The sequence below is a fragment of the Lynx canadensis genome, chromosome B4, assembly GCF_007474595.2.
Source record: "Lynx canadensis isolate LIC74 chromosome B4, mLynCan4.pri.v2, whole genome shotgun sequence".
In the NCBI taxonomy this organism is placed as follows: domain Eukaryota; kingdom Metazoa; phylum Chordata; class Mammalia; order Carnivora; family Felidae; genus Lynx; species Lynx canadensis.
The window spans coordinates 91070860-91096024 of NC_044309.1; the positions used below are offsets into that span (position 1 = coordinate 91070860).

Here is a 25165-nt window from a genome sequence, read left to right on the forward strand (position 1 = left end):
TTATTTATAATAGGTAAGATATGGAAGCAACCCAAGTGTCCACTAATAGATGAATAGATAAGGAAGATGTGATTTATACACATATTATGCAGCCATAGAAAAGGACAAGATAGTGCCATTTTAGACAAAATGGATGGACCTAGAGGGTATTATGCTAAGTGAAATAAATCAGACTGAGAAAGACGAACACCATACGATTTCACTCATATGTGGAACTGGAAAAAATCCAAATAAGTAAATAAACAAACAAAAAGCAGACTCAGACCTTTAAATACAGGGAACAAACTGATGGCTGCCAGAGGGGAAAAGCGTGGGGGGACGGGCAAAATGGGTGAAAGGGAGTGGGAGACACAGGTTTCCCGTTATGGAATGAGTAAATCATGGAAATGAAAGGTACAGCAAAGGGAATACAGTCAAAGGTATTGTAATGGTGTTGCATGGTGACAGATGGTAGTTATACTTGTGGTGGACATGGCAAAACACACACACGTGTTGAATCACTATGTTGTACACCTGAAACAAATGTAACACCGTGGGTCAACTACATTAAAAGAAAAAAAAAAGGATACTGTACTCAACTTCTCATTTTAACCACTGATACTATATGGTCCCCTTCCTCTCTTTATTCCTAAATCTTAGGATACAATGATTGGTCATTTCCATTAATTCTGATTCGCTGGCCTCATGCTGTGAAGTTACAAGAAGGAAAGAAATCTCCTATTTTTCTCAGTCTCCGTGTAGTAAAAGAAAAAGTACCAGCCCTTTAGTTAATAATACTATTCTTGCGATTTGGAGGGGAAAATACTTTGCTGCCAAAGTATAATCCACATAGAACTGACTGCCAGGTGAAACGTTCTGATGGAATGAGACCTTATTATAGAAGCTATTGACACAAGAACTCTAAATCGCTGAAAAGCACCACTCACCTCTTCCTGAACCCAACAGAGTAATGATGGAGTATTGATGAAATTCTGTCTGCCGCAGGAGGACAGCACAGTTCATTCTTAACCCAGAGTGGTTTATCAGGGACGGACAATGACCTGACCCAGAGCTTGGTGAGCACAACCTCAGGACTCCGACATACCCATCACTGAGACGTCATATTCTATCAGCAGCGTTGCTTCTTGTCCACACTGTTTAAGAATACTCATGGCTTCGGCATGCGTGGTTCCAAGAAGCCGAATTCCATCCACACTGAGCAACCTGTCGCCAGGTTTGATGGTGCCCTCTCTGAAGGGAGAACACAGAAACAGTCTTCATTAATGTAACATAATGGGGGTTAGCATTAAGAGTCGCTCCGCCAAAGCGGATATTTCACACCTTCTCCCATCCGTCCTATTTGCGCTTCATCTTAAGCATCAAGTGTGATAGTAAGGGACTAAAGAGGTGGCTCTGAACGGAAAATTGCTGCAATATGCAAGTCAGTAATAAGGAAATAACTGCCCAATAGTCGATCACCAAGTTACCCCTAGTTAATTCTTGGGGTGCAAAAATACTAAAGGCACATTTTCCCTTTTCTAGGTTCTTGTCTAAATACCTAAAATTGATTTATTAGGGCCCAGAAAATAGCATTTACCTATTTTTTCCAAAGCCAGGTGAGAAGAAAAGCCTGCTGATTCCATTCCATTTATTATCAGTGAACCCAAGCAGGACTGGGAGCACTGGTGAAAAATTTCCCTAGTCTAGACATTTCCCTATTGATTTATAAGGCCATTTTGGCAATCATTAAATTGATTCAGTCTCATATTCCTTGGAAGAGACAGGGAAATACTATTCTTTCTGCTGTGACCATAGACACTCAAGGCACTGGAAGAAGATGCCTGAGGACATTGGGACACCACTAAAATATAGCCAGGAGGCTTCCAGATTATAACCTACCTGCCTCAGGGAGGGTCATGATATGAGAAATCAAACTGGGGTGGGAGGATTACAAGTTGAGGATTTGGAAAGGATAAGAGTGATCTCTTAAATATCCTTCGCCTAGATAATTCTCTAAGAATTTTGACTCTAAATTTTTATCTTAAACTTTTAGATTCCATTTCATCCTAAGTTAATTTGATAATATGTTGCTCAGAAACTAGTAGCTTGCTTCTGACATTTTTGTTAACCCCAAGGTAAATGTTAATAAGGAACGGAAATATTCTCATTTACTGCAGGAAGAATAATTCACAAGAGGAGCAGGAGAGAGGAAAAAAGGCAAGATTTCTGTGCAAATTCTGACTTTGTATTGTCCTCTGCAAAGGCAAACATACTATGGCACAGGTGAGAAACCAGTATCTTCATATTCTCTTATTTTATATTAAACACAAACTTTTTAGAAAAGTGAGCTAACAGTATGGATTTTGAAGGAGAATGAACCTGAATTCCTAGCCTGGCTCTTCCGTGTACTAGCTGGTAAGTCATGTACCCACACGGGGCCTCAGTTTTATCACTGTAAGTGTGGCTAAAAAGTACTTAGTAGGCAGTTTTGAGGACAAATAAAATAGTGTCTGCTAAACACATAGTACATTTCCTAGCACATGGCTCGGTGCTCAATCAATTGTATTTATTATTACTATTTCTATTGCATAAGAAAAGGTTTAAACATTATATTCCGGTTTGAAACATAGTGCAGAGTCAGGGGTAACCAGGGCATTTTTCTCCCACCCTTCAACCACAGCGAATGGCCGGAGTTGTGGTCCTTTGCCTTTATGGAATTGACGTTTGCGATGGGAAATTAATACAAAGACAAGCATCTCCTGAGACAGCTAAGTTGTGCGTTTACGTACGACCTCCTCTAATATTTGTGATATGAGAGATGAAGGAGCTGCCTCTTCAGATACTCAAATAAGTCCCGAAGAGATAGCTCTAGATACTGACAACGCTCCTTCCCTTTTATTGAAATCACTTCCATTCTCATACATAATCATCATCAACAGATAATAATAACCAGAAGGATGCTGATTAATAGTAACAGTCAGAACATCACCACCTATCTTTCCAGGGGAGGTTAGCAATGGGAGACGATGTGTTTAAAGTACGTGCCTTTAAAAAGCCAGCTACCTTTTATTAAGTATCTACTGCATGAAAGGTCCCCCGCAAGGCCCCAGCCAGTCTCTGATAAAACTGAAGACCTTGTGGGGCGCCTGGGTGGCTCAGTCGGTTAAGGATCCGACTTCGGCTCAGGTCATGATCTCACGGTCCGTGAGTTCGAGCCCCTCATCGGGCTCTGTGCTGACCGCTCAGAGCCTGGAGCCTGTTTCCGATTCTGTGTCTCCCTCTCTCTCTGACCCTCCCCCGTTCATGCTCTGTCTCTGTCTCAAAAATAAATAAACGTTAAAAAAAAAAAATTAAAACAAAACAAAACAAAACAAAAAACTGAAGACCTCGTCAGGTAGGTATTATTATCGACATTTCACAGTGGAGGAAACTGAGCTTAGAACTGGTAAGTCACTTGCCAAACTCATAGGGTAGTGAGTGTTGAGCCTGGAGTCAAACCTTCTTTCTTCTGATTTGGCAGCCCAACAATTTCAGTATTCACATTCCAACACGTTTGCTTAATATCTATCTTTCACTCTGAAATTTCTAATTCCTCAACTCTATGCCAAAGTCCCCAGTTTTGTTGAATCTGTTTGGATAGTGACACAGACAGAGGAAGTTTACCTGTCAGCAGGTCCTCCGGGACGAACACACGTTATTACAACTGGACGAGATTTATTTCTATCGTCATGTGCCCCTCCTGGCAAACAAAAGAAATACAGCTTATAAGTGCCTTCATTAAAAAAAAAAAAAAAAAAAAAAAAAAAAAAAAAAAAAATTCACTTACAAAATGGCAGCTGAGAAACTAAAGTACATTTTCTTGATGTATGGAGGAAAACATGTAAAATTTTTCCAAAAATCTTATTCATTTTATATAGAATATGTTTTTGAAGTCATGATGTCTCCACCTCTCAATAAATACATGGCTGTATTCAGGGGCGATATATAAAATATTTAACCCAGCGTCGTAAGAACATAAACTACTTAACAAGTACTAGCCTAATTATGACAATAGACAGTTATCAACACAGTGCAGGTGGGTATACCTGTTGCCAATTAACCTGGGCTATAATACAGGTGAATAGGTCTACAACCTGGGATAAAGGAAGCAAAAATTGGAGACGGGGGAAAATACGTAAGTATATAAAACAAGAAAGAAAAAACTTCAAGTGGCTGAGATGGGTTCCATTAAAGTTGGGGTGTTCAAAAAATGGACACATAATTTCAAGACAAGTGCAATGCTTAAATGGAGATTTTTATTTCCGTATATGGAAAACTTCTGCTCAAGAATTCTTGGAAACATAAAAGCTTTTAGATGGAAGGTAATTTATTATAAACTCTCTTCTAAATCCAGGACCCTTTTGTAGAACGTCCATAGTCTGTGCTCGCCCAGTCTTTTCTTGAGACCCACCAGATGGCCTACTTATTAGGTTTGAGGCAGCCCATTTCACATTTGGACGTGTAGGGGTGTTAGAAGCTTCTTCCTAATCATTCATCTGATATCTAACTTCCTTCAGTTTTCACCTACTTGTTCTTATTCTATTATTTGGAGCAGTGAAACAAAAATGTATGCTTTCTACTACAAGAAACTTTTTCTGAAAGTTGAAAACAGTGATTATACACCTGCTAAGTCTCATCTTCTTTAGGCTGGACATTTCCACTTTCTTAACTATTCTGCATCTGACCTGATTTCCGTATACCTCACCATCCTGGCTACCCACCAGATACCTGCCAGTATCTGATAAATACGAATGTTATCGTCTGATATTCCTTCCCTAACACCTTCCTGGTAGAACAGACTGGCATTTCCCAAACTTGGAACGGGTAGAGAGGTCAACTTAAAGAATCCAACCTAAAAGACAAATCAAAAGGCATTCACTGCTCCCAATGAAGGCACATGCTTCCTTTCTGCTTACTTCTATTACCAATGATTTATTCAGTCTGGCTGATTGATAAAAGCTCCCTTTCAGTACCTCACTCTTCCACTCAGTTTGATGGTTTCTTTTGAAATTCCTCCTTGTTTACAATAGGAAATTCACAACTTCCTTGGAAAAGGATTTTAAAATGAAACCATGACAATAAATTACAGCACATGCTTACCCATATTTATATAAATACTACTGTGTAATTTCTCTTTTGCAAGGGGATCATAAAAAGGTAGGTTTGTTTTCTTCTGAAGGGATATTGATTTAGAAAAGGATGGGGGCTGACGGCCATACAAGCTTCCATAATTTTGATTTGGAGGTCCAAATTTAAATCTCTAACAGTGAATGCATGGCAAAGTGTGAGACGGCTCTAAATTTCTCGATATGTGACATTTTACCATTACTTGAAATAATGAACCAGATGTAGCTTGCGATTCACTTACATTTTACAAGTTTGAAACTGCAAAGCAATTGACACACACAGAGCCCAGTGGTATTTCTCAATCCTGGCTGCCTGTTGGCATCAGTCCCCTGGAATGCTTTTTAAAAGTATCAATGCCAGAAACACAACGCAGACCAAATCTGAATATTGGGCTCTATCTAGCAGATGAGTAGACCTATCTATAATTTTAGAGTTGAGAATGATCGATAGGTAAATTTTCCTTGCCCAAAGTGAAAAAACTTAGTGGCAGAGTGCTTTCCCTATTGTCCCAAGCTGTTTGCCTTAGCTTGGTGGTGAGGGAATTAACTGAAATTTAACTCTGGCAAGATTTAGGCCAGAACATCATTTTTCATTCTCAAGGTGCCAGGTTCTACTGTTCGGCGAGTCAAGGTGCTAGAACCTATGACACGTAGCACTGGAAATGCAATTCCATTCATCAGGTAAAAGCCTGTATTATTGTTCTACGACCCATTCTAATTGGTTAAGAAGAAATTCACCAGAACTAAATGAATATGCCTCAACTGTAATATTGTCCTCCTTCCTGAAAGTCCTGGTGTTCTCACTAAAATAAGTTGAGCTCAAATTCCATCTATGCCATAATGTCTTCTTGGCCATGATAACACTTGCCCACAGTACTTTCTCATTCTGCAACTCTTTTTGTGACTAATCAAGATTCTGAAGCAATGGGTGGGGGTCACCTTTTGAGCAAGGAAGAGCCTTCAGATAGGCCTCAAACTAATCTAAACATTAAGTTCTTTATGTGATTCTTATGAAAAATTGCGCAAAATTTCACAAACTTTTACGTTCAACTAATATACTAAGTGAGTTTTTAAAAGCCGACCAAAATATGGTGCTCCTAAACTAAAATCACTATAGCACTAAGAAGTCTGATGTCCGCACAAATCTAGGCAACATTCAATTACTTATTCACTTATTTGTTAAGGGCCTACGATGTACCAGATAGTATCCTAGGCTCATATTATAAAATTCTTATTACTCATGCACATACAGATATTTGAAATTCCTGCAAATGGCAAGATAAGCATTTTGCTAACATTATATCATCAGCTGTCTTGTGGTGGTTGTAGATTTCAAATGCTTCCGTTTTTTTCTGTTCCTAATGATAAATTACTGTTGTTTTAGTTCTTTCATTAGCAATTTGATTTACTATTGATTAACCACACAACAACTAGTAATGAATATTTGCACCCAGCAGTATTTTTTACTGCAGCTTTTCAGTAATTAGGCTTGTATGCATGTGATTCAAGAGTGCCTCTCTATCATACTACATTGCAAAAACGGATTTGTACCACCCTCTGAGCCAAAATTACTTTCATATTGACTTTTTACTATATTCATCTAGTTCTTTTACACAGAAATTTGGGAATGGTTAAGGTAAATGATGAAAGTAAAATGATCCTGTCTGCACCACCTAAAAAAAGGAGCTGGTCAGTAAAGGGTAATAATTGCTGGTCTAAACCACTCAGTGAATTCCTCGTTTTCCATTTTCTCTACCGTTCACTCAGGCACTTTGTCTTAAATTCACTGGACTATAATTCCCTGCAGATAGGGGTCCTGTCCTATGACTCTCTAATACTTGGCCCTATGCTGACATGTTGACCTGTCCTTAACAAATACCTGACTGATTGATTTGCTAAATGATTGGTACAGAATGGAATCTAAAGCTTAGTCATTTAAGACAAATCTGTATAAATGAATGTATTTCTTTTATTCCTTGATGCATGTGCATTTATTAAGGTGCTTAGTTAATTAAAAAAATTTTTTAATGTTTATTTTTGAGAGAGAGAGAGAGACAGACAGACAGACAGACAGAGCACGAGCTGGGGAAGGCAGAGAGGGAGACATAGAATCCAAGGCAGGCTCCAGGCTCTGGGCTATCAGCACATAGTCCAATGCAGGGCTCGAATTCATGAACCACAAGATCATGACCTGAGCTGAAGTTGGACACTTAACCGACTAAGCCACCTAGGCGCCCCAAGATGCTTAGTTAATTTTAATTAATGTTTTAATAATTTGGATAAATTTTAGACCCTGGTGAAGTATAGAATATAATAGGTAAAAGCAAAAAAAAATCATGAAATGTGAAATGTTAAAAACATTTCTGATGCATACATAGTTTCCTATTGAACTTTATTGTCATACGCAGAATTACGAGTTGTTTATGTATAGTCTTTGAGGGGTGAAACTGCTAATAAGAAAAATAAAATATTAAAAGTCAGAATTACAGCTCAGAATTCATGGTTTTATAGCCAAGTTGGAGTCACCTGAAATCTTTATTATTAATGTCATCCCATAATAAAATAAGTTAAGCTGATGCACATAGGTTCCCAAGGGATCAGATTATCTTCAATCCATTTTTAGAAAGCTACAATAACAAAATATATTTCAGGAGAAAATAATTTAAGCAAAGTTGTTTAATCCTAGTGTATTAAGTCAAACCAAGCCATATTCATCAACATTTTTGACTCAGAGATACAGAAAAGTATAAAGGGAAAGCAAAAGACATGTAGAAAAGTGGCAAATCAGCAGGATGAATGAATTGACAAGGTTTACAAACAGTGACTTCTTACTCTGTATGGACTGAAAGCAGATCTAAGTCATTTGGATTCCACTTTGATTCCTACTCATTGCTTTATTTTTTAAAAGAATGGGTGCAAATATTATAAGGGGACTTTACGCATTGGGAACATCTGTTGTTGCTGTTGTTTTCAGGATGACTTTCTAGTTCACTCCCAATATTTCATTGACAAATTCTCTAAGAATATCTGATGATTCATGTTTTCTAGCCATCACCTACCTCGGATTACAAAACCAAAGGTATTGCCTTCTTTATGTAATGTGACCTCCACCGTTCGGAAAATAACACTCGATCCTTGAACAGCTGAATGCAGGAAAGAGAGAGAGAAATATATTAAATCATAACAACATTTCCTGTTTTTTTTTTTTTAAAGTTTATTTATTTTTGGGACAGAGAGAGACAGAGCATGAACGGGGGAGGGGCAGAGAGAGAGGGAGACACAGAATCGGAAGCAGGCTCCAGGCTCTGAGCCATCAGCCCAGAGCCTGACGCGGGGCTCGAACTCACGGACCGCGAGATCGTGACCTGAGCCGAAGTCGGACGCTTAACCGACTGAGCCACCCAGGCGCCCCTCCAGTTTTTTTTAATGTGGCATAAAACACTACAGATCCCCCTTGCAAATAATTCTTGTTATGAAAAATACAAGGGCGATAACTTCTTTTCAAAGAAAATGTTAAAAAAATACATACAAATACCATAAAATAGTTGTCTGCATTAGGGACTTAGGCTTAGACCCGAGTGGAATCAAAATCATAGGCACCTCCTTTCTTCTTATGGAGCCAGCTTCTAGCTAGAGTGTAATATTCACATCGTTAAAACTCTATATACCAGGAGAGATACTCTTTATGTAATCAATAGAATTATTTTCCCTTTGTGAAATGCAAAAGCAATATGATTTTTGTAAACCTTGAAATAATTAATGTATTTACATTTATTTTTGGAGGAAATGCAGGAAGAAAAAGTATTACTCTCAAATTACCACTAATAGATTAGGCGATGAAGACAGGTTTTCTGACACGATGCACAGCAACTAACAAAGACATCAGCAACCCAAATCAAACCTGGAGGGCAAAAATATTTCTGTACATTCAAAATGTTACTGCTGTCTAATAAAATATTTACTTGATTTCATTTGATACTATCATGCTTATGTTATGTTTGCCTTCTTACTGCTCTCACTTCACAAAATAAAACTGCATGGCCAAGTTGATATCTCTAATTAATATCACATACAGTATACGTGTGTAATACGGGGTGTAGGTTGTATGAAGGTATAGTAACTAAACTCTTCTGTGAGACTGTTTCCAGGCAAGTGGTGGGTAATTCTGCTTAGATAGTACCCTATTGCTGAATTAAAAAACAACAACAACCAAATTTCCACAAATTAATATTTCATCATTATGGACACAGGGATGTTTTTATTCAGAGAGAGAAAAGAATTTGCAAGTATAGAATCTGATGGTCTTAGATCCTTAAGTGGATTTGTACAATGATATCTAATTACTTAATGCTGTGGTCCTTATCAATGGCATATTTTTAACATTGCGATTAGATTTTGAAAACTTTATTGCATGAAACATTTATCAATAAGAAATATATGATGGAATATAGGTATAGATTCTAAAGATAGAATTTAATTGCATCTATTAAAAGAACATTTCTTGCCATTTACAGAAATAGGAAGTAATTTTAATTTAGCATTGATTACAATTATTTTTAATTATCAGAAATTCTGAATCCTCAAAGGAATAGACATGATTATGAAAAGCACACAGATAAATTCACAAAACTGCGCACATCTGGCTGGGATATAAAGTACGTCACGAACTTGGATCTGCTGAAAAACAACATAACCCTACAGCTGAACAAATGTTTTGGTATACTGCTGATTTAATTAAATGTCATATTCTTGCTAGCAAGGGAATTTCAGTTCATTTTAATCAGCTAGGAACGGTACACAAATAGCTGAAAGTGTTGAGGTACAGTTTTAATTAAATGAAAGAAACTGAGTTCAAATCAAACGTTTTCTTATTTTCATGACAAACAAGCCACTTGAGGTAATTGGTTGAGAACACGATCTTTTTGTTCTAATGAAACAAATAGAAAGGAAAGGAAAAGATACAGGGAGAAAGAATTAATGAGCGTCCACTGTGTGCCAGGAAATCTGCAAAGTGGTTTACAAATACTATTTCATTTAAACATTAAATCAGCTTTTAATTCTATACAACCAAATTCTAATTCGGGGCCACCTGTCCTTGTTGGCCGGGTGTCTGTTCCAGGAATGAAAGGCACTGTAGTTTGGTGGCTCAGTCGGTGAAGTGTCCGACTTCAGCTCAGGTCATGGATCTTACCGTTGGTGAATCTGAGCCCCACATCGGGTCCTGTGCCGACAGCGTGATGCCTGCTTGGGATTCTCGTCTCCCTCTCTCTGTGCCCCTCTTCTGCTCTCTCTCTCTCTCTCAATCAAAATAAATAAATAAACCTCAAAAAATTTTTTAAAAAAGGCACCGTAGTTTGAATTTTGCTTGAGCTCAATCTTGTGGACCACAAACTCCTACATTCCAATCTAGACTCAATATAAAGACTTTTAGGATTATCTACAGCTTTGGATTATCCATACTCTTGCTGTTTATCCTTCACAAAAATAAATGTGAATGTTAACTACATTTTGATACTTAATGAAATAGATTTGGTCTTCATAATTTTCATTTGCATGACTGGATCTTGGTGACTGGGTTTTCATATGCAATAGCAGGACCCCTGCTATTGCCACGTGCATTTTATTCATTACTTCACATCTGTGTATGTGGACATAATGGATCTACATAAGGAGCTTCCCCAGAGAATCAAATGCAGTACACAGAAGGGTTAAGTTGAAATGAATATTGCAAAGCAAAAATACTTCTCAGTATTTTAGTGGTGCTGCTGTCCCTTGTTTCTATATGTGAATATGCATGTACTGCTATCCATATTATTTTGCTATGGCAGATTAGATTTTTCTACATGATATACTATTTCCCTGACTCCTCAACTCCTACCTCAATAGCATGATAAGGGTTGTATACTTTCCCTCCTCAATATGTTGGGCTTCCCCATGTGACTCGCTTTGGCCAATGGGATGTTAAGAGATGTAATAAGCACTTGGTTGGAAATGTGCTCGGGTAGTTGGGACTATCCTGCTTTTCCTCTGCTACGGCCACAGGAAGAGCTTTCTCTGGGTGGCTTCTGCTCCTTCAGACTGAATCCTGGAAGGAACCACGTGGAGGAGACCTGAGACTGCTCCCCCCGCCCCCCATCGCCATCATCATCATCATCATCATCATCATCTGTCACCTGTCTATCTCTCTTAGAATTGGAATTGACAAGTAAGAGGCAATCACAGGGACACACTTTAACACATCTTTTTGAATTAAGGAACTCCGTCTGATAGAAAGCTAATCTGATTTAGCCAACGGTTTAACAGTGAGGATTGCCTTTGCCAATCAGATTCTGTAGCAGACATTTTCCATAAAATAAATGAGGCAAATATGTAGCTCTAAGGTCTGAATGGAAACTTCACTTAAAGGTATATAAAATGAACAGCATGCCAGAAATTATATCCTTTCCAATGATTTAAGCTTATAATAAAGAATGTTAGGTGGCTTACTAAAAAATAAATGAGGATTATGGTTTCAAAATTCTTTAGGGATTATGTCACCACAAAACATGAAGGCATTGCTCTAGACCAACTTTTAATTTTTAATTTTAGAGAGAGAGAGCACGCAGGGGAGAGAGACAGAGAGAGAGAATCCCCAGCAGACTCCATGCTCAGTGCAGAGCTTGACATGGGGCTCGATCCCATGACCCCGGGATCATGACCTGAGCCAAAACCAAGAGCTGGACACTCAACTAACTGAGCCACCCAGGTACCCATAGACCAACTTTTTTTTTTTTTTTAATTTTTTTTTAACATTTATTTATTTTTGAGACAGAGAGAGACAGAGCATGAACGGGGGAGGGGCAGAGAGAGAGAGGGAGACACAGAATCGGAAGCAGGCTCCAGGCTCTGAGCCATCAGCCCAGAGCCTGACGCGGGGCTCGAACTCACGAACCGTGAGATCATGACCCGAGCCGAAGTTGGATGCTCAACCGACTGAGCCACCCAGGCGCGCCCCCCATAGACCAACTTTTAATACATAAATATCTAAGATACAGTTTGGAAATATTCTCTCTAAATACAGTCTCAAAACTACAATGTAATTCTAAAGTCAAAAAGAACTTTAGAGCTCATGTAGATCAACCACTCCATTTTCATAAAGAATCTGAGTCTTACAAAAGGTAAGTGGTTTGAGCAAGGTCAGAATTCCATTCCTTCTCTATCAGATCACATACACACAGACATGCAACAAATATCCTTCCTCCACTTCTTTCTGGACTCTGGGGGTGGCTGAGCCTCAAATTATGTGATTCTTGAGAGTTACCTGTCTCGGCCTTGGCCTTGGGCAGCTTATTTTTCAGCAATCTGCTCTCTCCCTAGGGCCTCACTGCAGCGGCTTGGTCCAGCTCTAGCAGTCTGAGCTCAGTGAAGGGGATGTTTATTAATCCCTTCAACCTCCCTGAACTCAAAGATCTTATTAATTTATCCAAACATAATAGAGACAGAGATAATCCTTGGAGAATAGATCTCTTCTATCTGATTTCTACCATCGAATTCACACTTTTGTTTTAAAAAATATTTTTCCTCTTCCTCATCAGCTTTAATGCACGAGGAAGGAAAAGGTGGTATAATCACCAAGTCATGATAGGTTTTAACTCCTGTATACGTCTGATATCCACTCTACTCTTTAACCTTACTAATGCTATATTTGTCCAGGATGTCACCTCTCTTTTGGAAAACTGTAACAGCCTTCAGGCTGATAGCCTCTTATCTATTCTCCATTTGGCTTCCTAAAATGAGAACTCTAAAAACTCAAATCTGTTGATGATGTTCGTTGGCTTTAAAAGCCTTTAAAGGCTTCTTGCTGCCCACCTGATTTATCCAGGCTCCACCAGTGGGGTTTCCATCATTTTGTTCCTGTCCACCTCACTGGCCTTATCTCCCTCCAGGTCCTCTCTTTCCCTTTGTGCCTCAACAACAATAGTCCGTTTGTGGTTCAAACCTGTGCACTGGGCTAAGTTCTTCCTTCCTTGCTCTCCCCTCTGCCCAAAATGTTCCTCTTCTTACTGGATCTGCATAACCTCCTTCAAAGCTTCTCAAACTCCTCGCTGTAGTTCACACATAATTTGGCAAATCTCCACTACTGGCCTTACCCCTGGAAAGCTGTACTAAGAGTTTGTTTTAGAAAGAGGGTGTGTTTTGTTGATATTTATTTCCCCAGTGGAATCAAAATGGTTAATCCAAGAGCATTAGCTCTAGATATCTGGATTCTCTTAACTCCTTGGCGATGCTTTGAGATAGTGATTTCAAAACAAATGGACTCCTTTAAAGTAAAAGAAAACACAGTACTTTCAGTGGAATAATAATAATGTAATAATGACTAACAGGCACTATATCTTACTGAGTACATGACGATGATCCAAATATTTCCCATGATTATAGCCTTGAATGCTGACAAAAATTCTACATCTATTATAGCCATTTTACAGATGAGAAACCTAAGGCTCAGAGAACTTAAATAACATGCCCAAGGTCACACAGCTGGACAGGGGGAGAAACTGATATTTAACTAGTGACACAGTCCAAGCTCTCAGCGCTCGATTTTACTGTCTACTCTTGCTGAAAATGAAAAATGTTACAGGGAGGTTTTTGAACACAGACCTCAATTGATTTTGTTATAAAAACACCATTATACTTTTGGTGTTGGATTTTATGTTCAGAATAAGAACTCACGACTGGTCATATACACTCACTCCCTGAGTGCTCACGTTTGGTCCCAAAGCTTCAAACACCCTCTATATTCCCATTACTCTAAATGTACATTTCCAGCCCAGATCTTTCTCCCAAACTCCTAACCCCATCTCTAGTGCTTTTCTTGACATTTCTTCTCTGCACATCAAAGAGACACGTCCACTGTAGCATTTCAAACAATGAACGTCTTCTGATGGCCCCCTCGCAAATCAGCCCTGCCCACATTCTTGCCCAACCCCATGAATGGCAACCCTGCCCGTCCGGTTGCTCAGGCCCAAAATCTCAGGGGGTCTTTGACTCCTCTATTTCTGTACAACCCACATCCGATCTGTCAGGAGGTCCTGATGGCTCTACCCTCAAAATAGATCAAGAAGGTAACTGCTTTTCTCCATCCTCACCACCGTCTCTCACCGGGATCACGACAACAGCCCCCCAGCTCGTCTCCCAGCTTCCGCCCTAGCCACTGCAGTCTGTTCTCAACACAACAGCCTGAGGGAGCCTTTGAAAACAGGAATTAGACCCTGTGCCTCCTGACCCAACTCATACAATGCCATCCTCTATCACCCAGAGCCAAACTTAAGGTCCTTCCAACGGCCTCCAAATATACCTCATCCTTTACATTTTTGACCTCCTCTTCTACTTCTCTTCACGCTCACTCTGCTCCTGCCAAATTACCCTTCTTAACGTCTCTCCAACAACTCCAGTGTATTCCTGCCTTTGATCTTAGCACTGGCTGTTCTCTCTGCAGTTCTCTTTCCCCAGAAATCCACACGACCAACTTTCTCACTGCCTTCAAGTCACCGACACAGCCTCAGTGAGGCTTTTCCGAGCCACCCGATTTCAAACTGCAATCCCACACCTCTCCCCACCTTCCCAATCCCTCTCCTGGCTCTTTCTTTTTTCTCCTAGAATTCATGACCCCTAGCATTCATGCTGTCCAGTTTACTTATCTACTGGGGTCTTGTTTTGTTATCCGTCTTCCCTTGTCTAAATGTAAACTCCACCAGTATACAACGCGGCGGCCGCAATGTAACAAATGCTCAATAAGTCATTGCTGAACAAATGAGTTATTATCAATGATTAATATTCAGTCTGAGTTCTCACTGGCATAGAAAAGCAAAGGGCTTTGTCAGGCTGGCATCTACGTTGACAGCTTAATAATAGGAGATGTGGTGTTAGCAGAGCATGGCTTAAATGCAGGCCCGCAGTAACACACAGCATAAGTATATGTCACAACGAATAAGCATATGGACTTTGGAGTCAGGGAGCCTGGCTTCACATACTGATTCTGCTGCCTATTTATTTGGGAAAGATACGTCACTCAAGCCTCTGTAAATGAGAAATTTAATGATAATAATGCCTCTCTTATAGTGCTAATGTATACATTATTTATCAAAAATTTTTATTGTGCCAGCTACTGTTCTAACTGCCCAACAAATACTAACTCATTTAATCCTCACAACAGCTATATGAGCAGGAACTAACATTACGCCCATTTCCCAGATGTGGAAACTGAGACACAGAAAGCTTGAGCAACTTCCTCAAGGGCACGCAGTTAAAGGTGAAGATGGGATCTGAACCTGGCTATTTGACATCCAAGTCCAGCTCTGCTAGGCTGACACTCCTTATGGTGAGAATGAAGGGTATCTGTGCAGGTCAGGTTCCTTATAAAGCCGGACATTTAGTAAGCTCTGGAAATGTGTTGGCTACTCTTGTTACATTACTATTATTTTTACTTGGTAAGAATGTGCTTTGAATCAATTTTCATGCTTCAGAAATTAACATAACTATACAAGAATCAACACAGAACACATTAAACATGCTTTTCCTAACCCTCGTCCCTCTGTGCAGAGCTTGGATCAAACTTAATGTGCAGACCTTACAAATGGTGATATACACAGATGACCTTAATGGAACACGAGTCCTGTATAATTTTATTGTTATCTGAGCTCTTTTTGATTCTTCCGGAGTGGGCTATAGGTGTATCAATTTAAATAATTTCTAAATATCCAGAAACGGTGTTCTATCACTCCTGTAATGAGACGATGCCAAAAGGGAAAACATGGAGAACGAATTGTTTTAGGCAGAGGGGTGGCGTAGCTGTCCCGCCCCTGAATTGTGATTACTTACAGACTGGCGGCAGCTCATACTCGACTTCAAGAACCACTCTTTCCCCAACGTTCTTCAGCAAGCTGATGATCTCATCATGGCGGAACTTGGCCAGGTTGATCCCATTCACTGCTTTGATGTAGTCACCCACATCCAGCTGATCGCTTCTGCAAAATAGGCAAGGTGGCTTCAGTGGACCCGTCCTCTCCCCAGGCCTGCCCCCGTTTTCCACTTTCCCTTCCTGCAAATGCACGTAAGCCCGGGAGGCCTGCCTGGCAGGAGCCCCTGCCTCCTAGGATACGGAGGGATACTTTGAAATATCCCTCTATTGGATCTGCTACGGTCTCTCATTTTTTTCCCTAACCCTTTCCCTCTTTTGTTTTTAAAGAGGACATGAAATAAAATAAACAGGTTTTGGGTTTTTTGTTTTGTTGTTGTGGTTTTTTTTTTTTTTTTTTTTTTTTTTGTTGCTCTGTGCATAAAGAGTTTGGTTCTCTAGAAACAGATGGTCCAGATCTTGGCATGCCCAGACTTTTTCTTTCCTTTCATTCTCTCTCATTTTTGCTGCCTGCCTCCTGGACATTTCCTAGCTCTCAGTATCTGCACTGGGAGTTTGTTGAGGGCTAAGGAAAGGGTCCGCTTATTCTGCTATTGAATGCTTACAGCAGGGCTGATAAAAAAAGAACAAATTACAATGAAAGCATTGGGTTTCAGTACCATTCTCGCCTCTCTTCAACACCATAGAAGAACTATGGCTACTTTGGGGGTTTAGGCAGACTTTACTTCTAAGGCAAGAGCAAGCAATGAGACCAAAGACAGTACTTAAAATTCGTGTCACGGATAAGGACCTTCAATAATACCTTCTCCCCAAACAGAAACATGTGTGCATTTATTTTACCTAAGTCCGGCCTGAATCATTCCTCTTTCGCAAGCTTTCCTCATCTGTGCCAGCCTGCGGTCCATGCTGTCCTTCCTCCCTCGGGTTCACTAACTCACTGGGCAACGTAACCACCCAACGCTCTGTGATGATGCTCACGTTGTGGCAATGCTGTTATTGTTCCCAAACTTTTCATGTTGTTCATACCCATCTTCTCTAGTAAATTATCAGCCCTCTTAGGGCAGAGTTCTTATCTTTAATTATTTTCCTTTACTACTTATAAAATGGTATTGCCTGAAACAATGACTAATTTGGTCATTGATAATATAACCGGCACAGCATTACTTTTTTTTTTTTTTATTTCTCCAAATTTTATTTGAATTCCAGTTAGTTAGCAGACAGTGCAACACTGGTTTCAGGAGTAGAATTCAGTGATTCATCACTTACATACGATGCCCAGTGCTCATCACAAGCGCCTTCTTTAATGCCCATCCCCCGTCTAGCCCATCTCCCAGACACCTCCCTCCATCAACCCTCAGTTTGTTCTCTACCATTAAGGGTCTCGTGTGGTTTGTTTCTCTCTCTTCTCTCCACCCCCCCCGCCCCTTCCCATATGTTCATCTATTTTCTTTCTTAAGGTCCACATATGAATGAAATCATATGGTATTTGTCTTTCTCTGACTAACTTATTTTGCTCAGCATAATGCACTCTCGCTCCATCCACATCATTGCAATCGGAAAGATTTCCTTCTTTTTGATGGCCGAGTAATACTCCATTGCATTGTGATATATACCACATCTTCTTTATCCATTCATCCATCGATGGACATGTGGGCAGTCTCTACAGTTGACAATGCCAACAATACTTTTAATTATAGCATCAATACGACTGAAGATCTTTGCCCTATTTACCCGTGCTACAGGGCCTACCTATGAAAAAGTTCTGGAGACATATGAGACCCTAGCATCGGAGATTGGCCATGACTGTTATAAAATAAAGGAAGCTGTCGGTGTGGAAAGAAATCTCTTCCCTCGTGAAAAAAGGAGATGATGGTGCCTGTGTTGACATCAGCCTATTTCATAAACAGTACCTCAGATTATGAACCAGTCAATTGGCTTAAGCTTATAAATTGTACAGATGGGTTGATCACCAAAAGTAATCACTATTTTTGATGATCCTTTGTAAGGTTAAGAAGGCCCAAACTATTTTTGCGATTACGTGGACAAGACTATTGGTGTCCGGGACTTAAGATGCATTAACCTCACTTTTAACGAAACCTGACCATTGCATCTGAAGTAAATTTTGAATCTGTCTATAAGGCAAGCCCGCCTGGACCCAGCACGCAGGACATTCTGCCTTTGGCAAGAGCGAGTGCAGTCTGCAGCCCATCGCACGAGGACAGAACGACACCTCCCCATCTATGCTTCCTATCCTTTTGGAAACCTCATCTTTGTCTTGATGAAAAGGGAAATGTCACAAGTAGAAAAGCAGAGAAGATGGGAGACAAGCAAAATCGTCACTTAGAAACTCAGAGCTGGGTTTCCCTACTCCTGTAGGCTTACCACATCCCTGCACAGGCGCTCCCTGCATACGCATGATACGGGCCATCTGTTCCATTTACATGATCGGAGTGCATCAGTCCCACTACAGCCCGTCTGCTGTCCAGCGGCATAGTTGGGGACTGGAGCCACAAAGACGTTTTAAAATTAAAGTCTTATGAGGGCCAGGCGGCTCCCCGGTGACTTGGCACGGGCCAGAAAAGCTTCTACAAACACGCCCGGGTGTGCTTCTGCCCGGCAGATGGCAGCTGTCATTTATTTTTTAGTGACCGTTTCTGATGGAGCTTCGGTTTTTGGATTAGTCACACCCTGTGTTCCCTTTCCCATGTTTCCCCGAGAGGGAGTTACCTGGCAGCAATTCCCCCTTGCCGCAGGTTAGACACGCGTGGCTTGCCATCCTTGTCAATTCCGCCCGATACCGTCAGCCCGAGGGTAGTGCCTTCCTTCTTCATCAGCTCAACCACGGTGGAGCCCTTGAATTCCTCTGTTAAGAGAAAAGCATTTGCCTTATTAAAGAGAGAAGTGCGAGGCGCAGTTGCGCATGGTGAAGGGACTCCTTCCCATAAACTCTTTCCACTTTCTCTTGGACGAGAAAAGGCCTGTGGCCTCTTTTCCCTTGCAGTTTGCAGCGTGTCTCGTAAAGACGTGCATGCAGATAAAGTCGACGCAGATATCCCGGTATAGGTTATTAAAATGGGTACCAGTGGGGTAATCCACTCAAGGTTCACAACAAAGAGTCTGACATGGGTTAGATACAAACAATGATATTTGCCCTTTGTTTTCTGCCATCCTCAAGGGACTTTCTCTGGTTTCTCTCCTTGTAACTCCAAAGGGAACAATAGAGAGTTGTAACATAAGGGCCCAGAACAGAGTTTCAAATAATAATACAACAAAAAAGAATCTACTTATTTATTTATTGAAGTTTATTTATTTGGAGAGAGAGAGCATGCGAGTGGGGTAGGAGCAGAGAGAGGGGGGAGAGAGACAGTCCCAAGCAGGCTCCACACCATCAGCACAGAGCCCGATGCCCGGCTTGATATCACAAACCGTGAGACCATGACCTGAGCCGAAACCATGAGTCGGACGCTTAATCAACTGAGCCACCCAAGGGCTTCCAAAATAATTTTAAATAGTAATACATATCATGCAGCAGCAGACCTCAAGTTCCTGGTACATTTCAGCTGAATAAGCCAATGGGCACAAGAGAAGAGAGCTTTCTACAGATTCAACAAAAAATATTACTGACTCCATCGTTTTCTATCTTTCAGAAAACAAAGTACAATGGCTTCACGTAACAACTCACATCACTTCTTACCAAAATGTGTCACAATATGGTAAGGTGGTGTTGGTCCTCAGAAACTCCAGATAACTGCCATAAATCCCTCATCTCACAGATCTTATCCAGACAATGTCTATACAGCAAGAGGGAACCCAAGTCTTCTGATTTTAGGCACAACGGAAAGTGAGAAAGCTTTAAGAATACCCTTTCTTTCAGAAATAAAAATGAATCGAGTCAACATTTACCTATCCAGACGTCAATTCTGATCAGCACTGTTTTCAAATTCTCTGTTATATTATTCCCCCTCTGCATACACACTTTCTGGGTAGGGACGGGAAACTCAAGCTTTCTAATTCCTCCCGACTCACATTATGAATTTCGGGAGTTATCAACTTCTAGGACATCAAAGAGTCTCATATTAAAATGCAAGAATGGGGGCGCCTGGGTGGCTCAGTCGGTTAAGTGTCCGACTTTGGCTCAGGTCATGATCTCACAGTCTGTGAGTTCGAGCCCCACGTCGGGCTCTGTGCTGACGGCTCAGAGCCTGGAGCCTGCTTCAGATTCTGTGTCTCCCTCTCTTTCTCTGCCCCTCCCCTGTTCATAATCTGTCTCTCTCTGTCTCAAAAATAAATAAAAACATTAAAAAAAAATTTAAAAAAATGCAAGAATGGACTTTCTTCTTCGAAGTTAAGAAACCAAAAAGGTTATCGGCCTACCTCTTCCCCTTCCTTAATTACACATAACAGAGTTAATTATCATTTCAAAAATCTATATGAATGCTTATCATAAAAGTTCTTAAATTGTTGCTGCTGGTATACTATCCCACTAGCTGATGAAAAAAATCAAATCATGTTAATAAAAGGAATGATCATTCATCGGATCTTGGACGGAGAACAGAGTACTCCAGGAAGGAATGCGAGGGGGGCAGGACACTGATTTCCTCAGCAATGTACTGAGTACCATTCCAGGCAAGGCTTTCAAGATTCCCAGGTCCTGTGACCTTAGCACGCAAATACACCCTTTTTCATGACAGACTCATGACCCTGCATACATGAGCTGTTATTGCTTTTTAAAGTAAAAGCCAAGGAAGAGTGTGAATGCTGTCAGCTTCATTCATTACATTTCGTATGAGAGACCAAATAATGATTGAAATTCAATAATCAAAATTCTTGTCATGTGCGTAAAAGCACAGGGCCTTTTACATCACTTAACAGACGCATTTGAAACAAAATTCCATCATTGGGTGCATTTAACCTGTGCCCTTTTAAAACAGAATAAAACAACCCCTCTACATCCCATAAAAACATACGTAGGCCCAACTGGTATTTAAAGAGGTCAACCTAACAACTGCTATAAGTCCTTCTTGGCAGAAGGGTAGGTATAAATTATTTTAAAAATCAGGTTAAGTAATTAAAGTAATGAGAACTACATAACAGATGAGGACCGTTCACATTACAGAGACATAATGTGCTTAACGATTCTGCCCAACAAAAGAACTCTTTGCATTTTGTCTAAATATGTACGTTGATCATTTGAGCATTTGGTTATAGGTCTGTACGTGAAGAATTAGAAGCATAGTTCTTTAAGGGCCCATCTCAAGGTCAAATCTCAAAGGTCAATCAGAAATGTGCAAAGAAGCAATGATGAAACAGTAATACCAGGCAAGGTAGAAATAAATCTTAACTAATAAAATTTTCATTTCTACTCAGGTTTTCAAGAACATGCTTCCTGCATGAAATGGGCTACCAGTGCACAGGTGCAGCTTTCTGGGATGTGCACAATGTAGTTTTCTCCAGAAGGAACCGAGGTCCTTACCAGACTTCTGGCTGAATCCTGAAAATCTAGAAAAACCTTAACTCCTGTTTGTTTTTTTTTTAAGTGTATTTCTTTATTGGGGGGGGGGGAGCAGGAGAGGGGCAGAGTGAGAGGGAGAGAGTGAGAATCCCAAGCAAATTCTGCACTGTCAGCGTGGGGTTCGATGCAGGGCTTGAACTCACGAACCAGGAGATCACGGCCTGAGCCGAAACCAAGACTCTGACGCTTAACCAACAGAGCCACCCAGGCAGCCCATAGAAAAAGCTTAGTTCCTTTAATTTAATCTGTGTTAAAATATAAACCCATCTGGGTTTCCTTGTGAACTGGTCAATTCCCCTCTAATGAAAACAATTTTTTTTAATGTTTATTTATTTTTTGAGAGAGAGAGAGAGAGAGACAGAGCACGATTGGGGGAGGGGCAGAGAGAGAGGGAGACACAGAATCCGAAGCAGGTTCCAGGCTCTGAGCCATCAGCACAGAGCCTGATATGTGGCTCAAACCCACGAACCATGAGCTCATGACCTGAGCCAAAGTCAGACGCTTAACCAACTGAGCCACCCAGGCGCCACAATTACCCTTTAATTTTAAAATGTTTCAAATCTTTCCCCAAGAGCCAGTTTTAATAACATGAAAGAAAGAAAATACTGATGTACCAGTTAATTGAGTAATCTGTACATTCATTGATTCAAGTATTTACTGAGTGCCTACGAAGAGCCAGACGATGAAACTCAAAAGACGAGAAAAGTTACAGATGCTTACAGCCTAGTCACAGAGGCAAAGCAGTCACAGACCAGCATGCCAGAGTGTGGTTTGGACTAAGGGGGGCATAGAAGAGAAGGTCCTGGCTGCAATAGAGAGTGAAGGCTCAGTGTTCCAAATGCAACATCTATTTCACAATTTTGTCTCCTGTCTAATCTGTCTGTATTTATCGATCAGGATTAGCTGAGCAGAACAGACTAAGGAGGAATCTAAATTAGGCAAAACTCAGGAGTAAAGACAGAATATTGTTGCAAGAAAATGCGCTGAATCACAAGAATGTTAACTGCCAAGTAGGTATCTCTAGACCCTGAAGGATTGACGAAATCTTTTACTGGTGTTTTGAAGGGAACAGGAGAAAAGAAGCAGTCAGAAGAGGGAGGAACATGCTTCCGGAATTTACTTTCTGCTAACCTGCACCCTGCATTAGATGAATCAATCATTTTATGTATCTTCTGGTGTTTAATGTTTGCATAATGACGTAATAGTAAAGAGAAATGATGAACGATGCATTCATTTGCATGAGTTCACGTATTTATCAAAGATTACTTAACAACACTCTGCAGCGAAACACTGGAACTTGGACAAGTCAATACATCGTGACAATTTCTTCATGATTTAAACTGCAAACATCCCTCCCCAGTATCAGTACAGTAGTATCCCCAAGTTAGTAAGCAGCACAGGGAATAGATGATGCCCAGCTGGCAAGGAGTGAGACGGTTCTGGACTTGGCATCTTCCTTAATCACCAGATTTAGTGATTTTAGCAAAGAAATTGCAGGTTTACTTCTGTAGGAGTACTCACTCAACATAACCAACGAGAATCACACTGCCAGTGTAGGATTTAGTTGTTTGCTGTTTTTCCTTGGATTTATAATTCAATACTGTTAATTGCTAAACTCCAGAAAGTTTTAAGAAAAGTAACAATGATGCCTGGTGAAAACAAGAGAATTTTGAGAAGTTCTTGCAAATAAGAAAATTGGTTACAAAATTAACATGCCGAAAACCATATCCTTTGTATAAACAAATAGCCAGTTAGAAGTTATCACAGAGGGAAAAAAAAAAACCCGTTGACAATAACCAAAAAAATAAAACATGAAAAAAATTTAATGAAAAACCTACAAGATGTATGTGAAGAAAACTTCAAAAACACTTCTGAGGAACATAGGATCAGAAAAAATGTAAAAGCATCCCACTCATTCATTCAATAAAAAACTGAGTGCTTACTATATGCCAGGCATTGTTCTAGGCTTTGGAGACTGAGCAAAACTGAAAAAAAGTTTGGAAACCAAACAAAACAGAGAAAATCCTTGCCATCTAGGAACTAATACTCCAGTGGGTAGCATAATCTAACATCAAAAATATGTCAATTCTCCCTAAATTAATCTATGAGGTTCACAATATCAATAAAAATGCCAATAAGATTTTTTGGACAAAAGATCTATTTAATACTATTGCAAAAATGGAACATGCATCCTTGTAAAGGTTCTGTGAAAAATTATGGTCCCAAAGTAGACCTGTTTAATGTTGCTATGAAAGAATATAGAGAGCCCGCCCATGATGCCAACCTGAATGAGTTAATGGAGTTGTGACTGGATGTTACATTACTAACTGTATCTTCCCAGATACCCCAGAAGCGTGAGCCTGGAGTGCGAAGTCTGACAAAGCCTCCGTCTCTGCCTCCCAGGCATTGGTCAGAGTCTGGATCTGCTTGGCTATACCAAAGGAAAGAGAAGAGAAGAGAAGAGAAGAGAAGAGAAGAGAAGAGAAGAGAAGAGAAGAGAAGAGAAGAGAAGAGGGGAGGGGAGGGGAGGGGAGGAGAGGGGAGGGGATGGAAGGGAAGAGAGAAAGGAAGACAAAGAAAAAAGAAAAGAAGTAGCATAGACATATGGCATTCAGAACCCATCATTAGACTGTCTTAGAGTTTTGTAATACTGGTTTGCATGAAATAAAGGTATGGCATAAGAATCTTATTTTGTTCTGTAAAACTCTTGGTGCCTGGACATTTTTGCTTCATTGCTTGTTTAAAAAAAGAAAAATAGGCTTAGACCAGAAAAAGAGAGTCAACTCTAATTGTTGGCAAGTCCCTAAATTTTAGGGGCTAAATGAACAGGGAATCACAAAGTGCACAAGTTCAACAGTTGCTGAAAGTGGGGGAACAAAAAATGATGATGACAACAAAGAGTGACAAGGGCTATGACAAAAGTAAATAAAGGTGCAACCTGGGAGGACCCTAATCAGGCTGAGCAAGTAGTGCTCTGAATGCTCCCTGGAAGAATTATCCCTGAGCCATTCTGAAGACAGCCTCAGTTCAGCAAATGGAGGAGGGAAGGTGTTAGAGGCACAGGAACGGTTAATGGTAGGTGATTACACGGGTTCTGGGGAGAGGAGATCCATCAATTCAATTTGCACTTTGTCAATTCTGGCTGCGTGGTAGAATCAGTTGGGGAGCTTTTCAAATAGCAATGCCTGGGATCAACCAAGAACAAATCATCAGAATACCCCCTGATGGGAATGTTTTAAATTAAACTTTTAATTTTGAGGTAACCGTAGACTCTCACGCAGGTTTAAGAAATACTATAGAGAGATCCCTTGGACCCTTTGTCTGGTTCTCCCCTGTGGTAACTTCATGCAAAACTGTAATACAATATCACAAGCAGTTTATTGACATTGATGCAGTCAAGATACAGTATCACAAGTTCCCTCATATTATCTGGTATAGCCATACCCACTGGTCTCCTCCCTGGACACCTTCCTTAACCCCTGGCAACCCCTGACCTATTTTCTATGCTTATAAGTTTGTCATTTAAAGAATGCTAAGTAAATTTAATTCCACGGTATGAACACTTTGTGGTTGACTTTCTACATTCAGTATAATTTTCCATACCGTAACAATAGT

General features: G+C 40.3%; 1 protein-coding gene across 1 annotated transcript in view; it reads right to left on the minus strand.

The window, feature by feature from the left end:
* The window catches only part of GRIP1 (glutamate receptor interacting protein 1), a 177205-nt gene that overhangs the window by 115231 nt on the left and 36809 nt on the right, over positions 1-25165 (minus strand). Inside the window, exons 3-7 of the mRNA XM_032593792.1 lie at positions 18766-18901; positions 16002-16147; positions 8204-8287; positions 3643-3718; positions 1085-1230 (exon numbers count right to left, since the gene is read on the minus strand). Of these exons, the coding sequence (XP_032449683.1) occupies positions 1085-1230; positions 3643-3718; positions 8204-8287; positions 16002-16147; positions 18766-18901 (588 nt within the window). The remainder of the gene's footprint in view (positions 1-1084; positions 1231-3642; positions 3719-8203; positions 8288-16001; positions 16148-18765; positions 18902-25165) is intronic.